The 8655-nt window shown below is 31.3% G+C and overlaps 2 protein-coding genes across 2 annotated transcripts; one reads left to right on the top strand and one right to left on the bottom strand.

Annotated features, from left to right (window-relative positions):
• Nucleotides 1-1388: 1388 nt before the first annotated feature.
• Nucleotides 1389-5010, top strand: LOC115975286. The gene is made up of 3 exons (XM_031096010.1): nucleotides 1389-1662; nucleotides 3154-3305; nucleotides 3959-5010. The coding sequence occupies exons 1-3, from the start codon at nucleotides 1590-1592 to the stop codon at nucleotides 3974-3976; spliced, it is 243 nt and encodes an 80-aa protein (XP_030951870.1). The 5' UTR covers nucleotides 1389-1589; the 3' UTR covers nucleotides 3977-5010.
• Nucleotides 4093-5088, bottom strand: LOC115975285 (NAD(P)H-quinone oxidoreductase subunit S, chloroplastic). Its single transcript, XM_031096009.1, has one exon. The coding sequence runs from the start codon at nucleotides 5036-5038 to the stop codon at nucleotides 4313-4315; it is 726 nt and encodes a 241-aa protein (XP_030951869.1). The 5' UTR covers nucleotides 5039-5088; the 3' UTR covers nucleotides 4093-4312.
• Between the last annotated feature and the right edge of the window lie 3567 nt (nucleotides 5089-8655).

The raw sequence follows: 8655 nt of genomic DNA, 5'->3' as shown, positions 1-8655 counted from the left end.
GACTAAAATGGGTTGTGATTTCTATTACGCTTGTCCTATTTCTCATTTGGGTTTGAGTGGGTTAACGGGTCCACGTCAATTTTTCTAGGCCCAATTGACTTGCCTTGTGATAAGATTATAAGAACAATGAAATTCCCATCCAAAATTAAAAAAAAAACAATGAAATTAGTAGTTGCATAATTGAGTCAACAACAACTTACTATAAGGTTTAGTTAAACAATTGCCAACTTTTTTAGCATCTTGCAACCTGCTTTGATTATAAACTAGAGACTCATGACTTCCTATCGGGTTTTGGTCATAAAATTGATATGGGCTGGGATGGTTATGTATACTTATTGGTTTTATGCCCACATATAAATATATAAAGAATGCGAATTTGAGGGGATTTATGTAATTTTATTTTTAAGAAAAAAAATTCTTAGAAAGAATTTATGAAATCTTGAAACACTGTAATGGATTAATTTGAGAAGATAAAAGATAGTTTATAAAACTTTCATAACAAATTTTAAGTGGTATGTTGGTTATTTTTTGTGGTTTAGTTAGGGGTGTGTTGCCAACCCGCCAACTGGTCAAAACCGACCCGATCCAATCCAACTCACCCGGTTTGGTCGGTTTTTAGAAGTTGGTGAGTTGCATTGTGAAATTTTATTTTACAATGAGTTGGGTTGGATTCAAATCATAAGATTCACAAATTCACCTAACCCAATCCGACTCACCTATATTAACATATATTTAAATTTAAAAAATATATTTAATGTATATTATACGGTTTTTTATTTGCTTTTTTACCCCTCTTCCTAAATAAAACACAAACTAAGTTCTCATCATTTCAATCTCCTTCTTATCTCAATGTTGGCTTGAACTTCAAAGCACTATTAAAATTTAAAATAGTATGTGGTGGTGTTCTTTTAATGTTCGATTTAATAATAATAATAATAATAATAATAGTAATAGTAATTAAAAAAAAAAAAATTGTCCAACCCATATGGGTTGGGTTGAATATTTTTTAACCCACCACGATGGGTTTGGTTGAAAAAAAAACCGTCAATCTGACCCAACCCAACCCATGTACACTTTTATTTTTAATTTTTTAGTGATGTGTTCAAATTAGAACCAATAACAACTTACCGCTTAATATTTATTATGAAAATATTATAAAGATAGCATTTTCCTAAAATTTAGTCACTCCAAAAAGCTTCTAGGAAACCCCTTTATTTTGTCAGAAAGATGGTTGTTAAGGCAGCTGTTTAGGTTTTTAAGACGACAGCATCGTCTTTACAAGTAATTCTGGTAGCAACTTTCATGTTACCAAAAACATTTATTACAACGGCAATGCTTCGTTATGGAAAGAATTTCTTGCGAAAATCTTGACTGGACCCAAAACACTGTTCTCAAAAGTTTCAGCATGATCAGCGGTAGAGATCTTTCAGAGAGAAAAATGTAACAGTACGCAAAAGCACACTTTAATATTCCAAAGTTAAGACCTTCAAAATTCGCCGTCAACTTCAACTTCAACTTCTGGACAAGTCTCTATTCGTTTTGCACAGAGAGACAGACACAGTCAAAGAAAGCAACAGAGAGAGAGAAAGATGGGTGCAACTCAAGCTTTGAAGAGAATCCCACGTATCAAGTTTCCTCAAAGGCATCCCAAATCCTCTGGAGGTCTGTTTTTCTCTCTCTTTCTCTTTTGAAAGATATATATTGAAAGTTTTGAACTTTGCTAATTCTTTGATCAATACTTGTGTTTTTGTTTTATGTTATTGAACTATTGTCTTTGTTTGATTGATGGGTCTTGTTGATTTATTGATTTTTGATGATGTGTTTAGTTTGAGTACTGAGACTGTTGACTCAGATCTTCTGTGAGAGACTTTAGTTCCATCCTGTGCAGCAACACTCTAAATTTAACTTTTTGAGCATTCTTTGATGTCTATATTTATGAAATTATTGTCTGTTTAGTCATAATTAAACCACTATTAAGTTCTTTTATGTCTTTTGGAGGCTATTGTATTGGGTATTATGGATTAATGTAATGTCAAATTATGGGAATTCATCTTTGTAATTCGTGGAAGAGAGTGAAGCACTTTTTTTTTTTCACATATATATATTCTTTTTGGACAATGTGATGCTTATATGTTAAGTTGGGGCCATTGCCAGTTTGTGCTGACCTAAATATATTAGTATCGGAGCATGATTAGCCAGATCGAAACACAAATACTCGTTGCGGTTGGGGCTGGTGGGTTTAATTAGTCTTGGCAGTTTCTAATGAGAAATAGGAATGATTTGTTTGCCACTCCACAATGTAGCACTAACACTGCAGTCATTACTTGTGGTGACCATTGTTTGGATTTTTGGCCAAGTGTTTGTTTGTTTATTACGGGATGTTGATCAGTACCCCTGCATTCAAAAGCATCGATTTTTTCTTGGTACAAGTTATTTGTTATTAAAACCTCACTTTAAAAGTGAGCCAAATAAGTCCTGAAATTTAAGTTGTGCAAACTGAATGGACAGTTTAGTGAAATCAAAAGGATTTGATCCATGTGTGTGTGTCCGTGTTTTATCAGCTACAATGAATTGGTGGGGAATTTCCATTCTTCTTTCCCAGCTCATCTGGTGTTTAGATATGCATTTGGAGATTTTACAAGCAAAATTTAGATTCGATTTGTTTCTTTGTGTGTGTGTGTGTGTGTTTATGTGTATGGTTTGTATACCCATTAGCCATTTTGCTCAACTATCTCAATTCCCCTGCTCCTTTTGAACTGTCATTCGGTACTTTTGCCATCTTGTAATAATGTATGAACTTTTATTTCAATGTAAATTATGCTTCTTTCCTTTGATGCTAAATGAGAATTATATAGCTATCTTTCGATACAAAAGGGTGCTTCAACAAGTGTTATTTACCTGATAGCCTTACCGGACACCATTCTGCATATATTACACATACTTTAGTTAATAGTATTCTATAGCTATCTTTCCATACAAAAGGGTGCTTCAACAAGTGTCATTTACCTGATAACCTTACCAGACACCATTATGTATATATTACGCATAATTTAGTTAATAGTATGACTTGAAGTTTGTGAAAATCCTGTCATGTAACATTCTCCGTGAGTTTTTATTTTTGCCACTACTAAATAATAAGGAAATCACTTGCAGATTCTGCATCACAGGTTCAAGCAACTTCTACAGCTGGTGCTTCTGACCTAACTTTCTTCTTTACTTCAAAAGCCTCAACAACTGTGGGAGGGAAAGCTTCTCTTCAGCCAAAACGAACACCAATGACCAATGAGGAGATGGAAGCTATAATGGTATGTATAAACCTCCATGATAGGTTGTTGCAGGGATTTTATGTTTACTGATTTGTTTCTCACTCTTCTTATGCAATGAACTATGCTACCTTCGTCCAGTCTAATTGTCTGGTGACTAAAGTGTAGGAAGTGATTGAGCTGGAACAAAATTTTCATTAGAATTTAATGAGACAGGCAGACAGCTAGTTGTGTTAACTTGAAGTTAATGATTTCAACTCCCCCCCAAACAAAAAAAAAAAAACCCCTCACTTTTACATCTTTACTACATGTGGAGCAATGTTGTGTTCTACTCATCTGGTTAACTAAGTTCTTAGAGATGTATGATTTTTTAAGCTTTTTTTTTTTTTTTTTTTTTTTTTTTTTTTTTTTTTTGTAAAAGGGAGTGACTCAATAATCCATTATTTGATGTTTAGGATTAGGATTGCGTGTTGGGAATTTTGTTTGTAATCTATATTAGTGTGTGTACCTAAATTTGGAGTCTACTGGACAGATCAACCTTTCTCTGCACAAAATCATTAAACCATGATTATGATGATACAAACTGTTGAGATTTAAGTTTCTTTTCTCGTCTCTTTTTTTTCTTACTACTTATAAGTTTTTGTCTCTTTTATTCAGTTGTTACATGCTAGTTTGTTTTGACAATATTTTGGCAGTTGGGTGGCTGCTTTTGATCTCATACTGGAGCTTCTGAGAAGGGATGGCATGGCATCGGACATTTTCTTAACCCTTCTTTAGTTTCTGAAATACTCAAAGTTCACTTTCTACAAACATTGTTGTATTGTAATGGTTTTGAATGGAACAATTTCTTAATGACAATTACAAAGGCAGAGAATACATAAACGGCTATGAATATGGAAGACATACTTGAGATACTCTCTTTGGTTTTATTTTATTGACATTGATAATGAAAGAAAGTGTTTAAACATGAAGTTCTGCCGCCTAAGTTGTCATAAAAACTAAACATATGGCATATAAGTCAACATGCATTCAACAGATAATGAAAGGAGTCATTTGGAATCTTCTTTCTCAAGCAGAGGTTCAAGGATGCAAGACTTTGGGTTCTTCATTGGAGGGCCCTTCTCCCTGCGTTCCAGCTCATCCAATTGAAAGGTAATCAATCTGTCCCAGTTTCCTCCCTCAAAAAGAACCCCAGCCTTTCCATCTGTGATTCTCTGAACAATGCCACAGTACATATGATATGGGTTATTTGGGTTCTTAACAATGGCAATCATACCAGGCATCAATAGTGGCAGTTCTGGCGGTTTTGGCTTCCTTGATCCAATAATTTCTCCTAAGTTTCCTGAATCTGTAACTGTTGTTTTCTTTGGAGGTGGGTTCTTCTCAATGAATGTTTGCAAACCCTTTTCACCACCAGGAAATCCACCAGTTAGTCCCATCAGCTCCTTTTCAAAAGCATTTTCTGAAACACTGTCAATTGTTGATAGTGCCAAACTATCTGATTTTTCTTGCTTTGTATCAGCTGCTGCTGATTCTTGTTCCTCAAGGTTCCTGTTTAGCTCCTTCTGTAGACCTTCTTCCCCATTGCAGAGTCCTCTGCCTCCCATGATTTCAGATAGGTCAAATTTTGCGCATGTTATAGAGTGTTGGGTTGGCGGCTTGTTATGAATTAGAAAAGACTGTTTTTGAAGATGCTGGGAGAGGTGGTTTCTCCCAAGGAAATGGGATTTCAGAGGAGAGCCTGTTGTGCTTGGGAAAATGATGAAAGAAGCCATGTATCTACTGTGGCAGGTCTATCAAAGGGAAGAAGTACTTAAGCCTCCACTTTTAATCCTGACCACATGGGAGTTTTTGTTGGATATTCCACTCTATCTTCATCAATTATCCTCTTTCCTTCACTTCTTTTGTCACTTTTCTTCATTTGTGATATCCTAGGCCACTTCAACCACTTCTTCAAAAAATTGGTATGGTCCCACAGGTCTCTATATCATTAGCAATGCACTAACCATCTCTCATTTAGTTTGAATTATTAAACAACCGACGATCATACACTTATCCACTAGTTTTATTTATAAACAAACAATAATCTTAATTTAAATAATAAGACTTCATTATAAATATCAGTAAAGTGTCATATTTTAGTCAACTTTTGTGCTGTTATTTTGACCAATAAGTAATGGCAGCCACATGGCATAATAGAATGGGTGAAATTTGAGTTCAGTATCCGGTTGCAGGGAACCTGTTGAAATAATAACATGTGTTACTATCTCAACAAATCGAATGTACTGGAAGCCTCACAATATAATGTAATTGGTCTTGGGAAAAATATTTTTCAATAGAATCCTTTATTGGTCATGGGAGTTAATTGCCCCTGGCCCCGTAAAAGAAAAGAGGGAGCTTAAAGTGCTTATAATTTAATTTTTGTTCTCTTTTTCTTTGGATTTCTTGTATACCATAGCTAGTGACTTATTATCTTCTTTTTAAAAAATTTCTGAATTCATTAAAAATAAAAATAATTCATATTTTATTTCAAATGCTGTATCTCTTCGTACTTTGAATTATAATAGATTCAAGTCCAAACCAATTAGATCAACCTAAAGAAATGCGGATTAAATGACAAAACCATATTAACAATACCACTTGTTGCCGCCACACACAAATCAAATTTAAAATGCAAGTTAAGAATATAAAAGACCATCATCAACTAAATTTACACCAACATGTTGGTAGGAATGTAGTAATGGTTTGGGCCAACATGCCTCATGGTATGGATTTGAGTTCCCTAATTAGCAACGTGTTGCAGATTCTTATTCCCCACCTAGAGGTTGTTTATCAGCAGCTGTGGTGTAGGGTCTTAACTCAAGAGTGATTATGGTGCTACTATGATTATGTCTAGATAGAAAGTTACATTGATCACCCCCTCTAATAATTTTTTTTCCCAAAAAATAAAATAAAACCTAAATTTTTATGTATGTATCTCACACTTTGATCCTATATTCTAATAGTTTTTACATTCGTTACAACTATATTTATTTTTAACTAAAATATAAAAGACAATTTTAGTGAACTTTTTTAATCCATTAATTGAATTCGGATTTGGGTCGGGCCATTGAATATCGACCTGTTTTGCCCTGTCTAAGGAGTAAGGACCACTGCCAGCAAACAACAATGGATGATCTTTTGTGTTTATAAACCACAGAAGTTACAGAGTAATCACTTGTGGCTTCGGGTGCTATCAGCTATATATGGTTGATTTTAGATGTCTCATTGAATTGAAAATCAATCAATCTCTAGCACGGTTGAAAATCATTTTTTTTTTTTACTACATTAGTAAAGAACCAACGTTATATATAAAGAACCAACGTGATATATCTATATATATATATATATATATATATAATATCATATTATATACTATATAATAAAAGTTAGGCTTAAAAGCCATGGTTGCGCCAAGTAGCTGCACCATATTGCAGAAATTTTTTTAGATTTTTAGATTTTTTTAAAAAAATATATAATTTTTTTCTCCTATAATTTTTAAGTTGATAAATATCTTAATTTAATTACAATTCAAATTCTTCATTTGATCCTTATTTAATTACTATACTACACTTAAAAGAAAACATTTATATATAATAATAAAAAAGTAGCAACGTGTATTATAAAAAAAAAAAAGTAAAAAAAAAACAGCAACGTAGTGTAATCTAATTCTTCTCAAATTCTTCATTTAATCCATCTTAGCTGTGGTTGCGCCAAGTGACTGCACCATATTGCATAATTTTTTTTTTTTTTAGATTTAAAAATATATATATAATTTTTTCTCCTATAATTTTTAAGTTGATAAATATCTTAATGTAATTACAATTCAAATTCTTCATCTGATCTTTATTTAATTACTATACTACAGTTAAAAAAAAACATTTATATATATAAAATATAAAAAAAAAAAAAAAAAAAAGCAGCAACGTAGTGTAATCTAATCCTTCTCAAATTCTTCATCTAATCCATCTAAGCCATAGTTGCGCCAAGTGACTGCACCATATTGCATAATTTTTTTTTAGATTTTTAAAATTTTTAAAATATATATAATTTTTCTTCTCCTATAATTTTTTAGTCAATAAATATCTTAATTTAATTACAATTCAAATTCTTTATCTGATCCATCTAATCCTTATTTAATTACTATACTACACGTAAAAGAAAAAATTTTTATATATAAGAAAAGGTAACAACGTGTATTATATAAAATAAAAAATAAAATAAAAAAGCAACGTGTATTATAAATAATAATAATAAAGCAGCAATGTAGTGTAATTTAATCCTTCTCAAATTCTTCATCTAAGTCGTGGTTGCGCCAAATGGCTGCACCATATTGCAGAATTTTTTTTAGATTTTTAGATTTTTTAAAATATATATAATTTTTTTTTCTCCTACAATTTCTAAGTTGATAAATATCTTAATTTAATTACAATTCAATTTTTTTTCCTGATTCATCTAATCCTTATTTAATTACTATACTACACATAAAAGAAAACATATATATATATATATATATATAAAAGGTAGCAACGTGTATTATAAAAAAATAAAACATAAAATAGCAATGTAGTGTAATCTAATCCTTCTCAAATTCTTCATCTAATCCCAATATATATATATATATATATAAACAGCAACATAGTGTAATCTCTAATCCTTCTCAAGTTTTTCATCTAATCCATCTAATCTTTATTTATATCCCATAAAAAACAAAAGATCTGATCCATCTAATCCTTATTTAATTACTATACTACATGTAAAAGAAAACATTTATATATATATAAAGTAGCAACGTGTATTATAAATAAATAAATAAAAGCAGCAACGTAGTATAATCTGATCCTTCTCAAATTCTTCATCTAATCCATCTCTAAGTCGTGGTTGCGCCAAGTGGCTGCTCCATATTACATAATTTTTTTTTTCGATTTTTAGATTTTTAAAAATATATATAATTTTTCTTCTCCTATAATTTTTAAGTTGATAAATATCTTAGTTTAATTGCAATTCAAATTCTTCATCTAATCCATCTAATCCTTATTTAATTACTATACTACACGTGATAAATAAATAAATAAATAAAAAGCAACAATATAGTGTAATTTAATCCTTCTCAAATTCTTCATCTAATCCATCTAAGTCGTGATTGTATCAAGTGACTGCACGTATTACAAAAAAAAAATTAGATTTTTAAAAAATATCTTAATTTAATTACAATTCTAATTCTTTTTCTAATCTATCTAATACTTATTTAATTACTATACTACATGTAATAGAAAACATTTATATATATATATATATATATATAGAGAGAGAGAGAGAGAGAGAGAGAGAGAGAGAGAGAGAGAGAGAGAGA

The sequence above is a fragment of the Quercus lobata genome, chromosome 2, assembly GCF_001633185.2.
Source record: "Quercus lobata isolate SW786 chromosome 2, ValleyOak3.0 Primary Assembly, whole genome shotgun sequence".
NCBI lineage: Eukaryota > Viridiplantae > Streptophyta > Magnoliopsida > Fagales > Fagaceae > Quercus > Quercus lobata.
The sequence above is the reverse complement of the archived record's forward strand: the minus strand, read 5'-3'. Positions and strand labels throughout refer to the sequence as shown.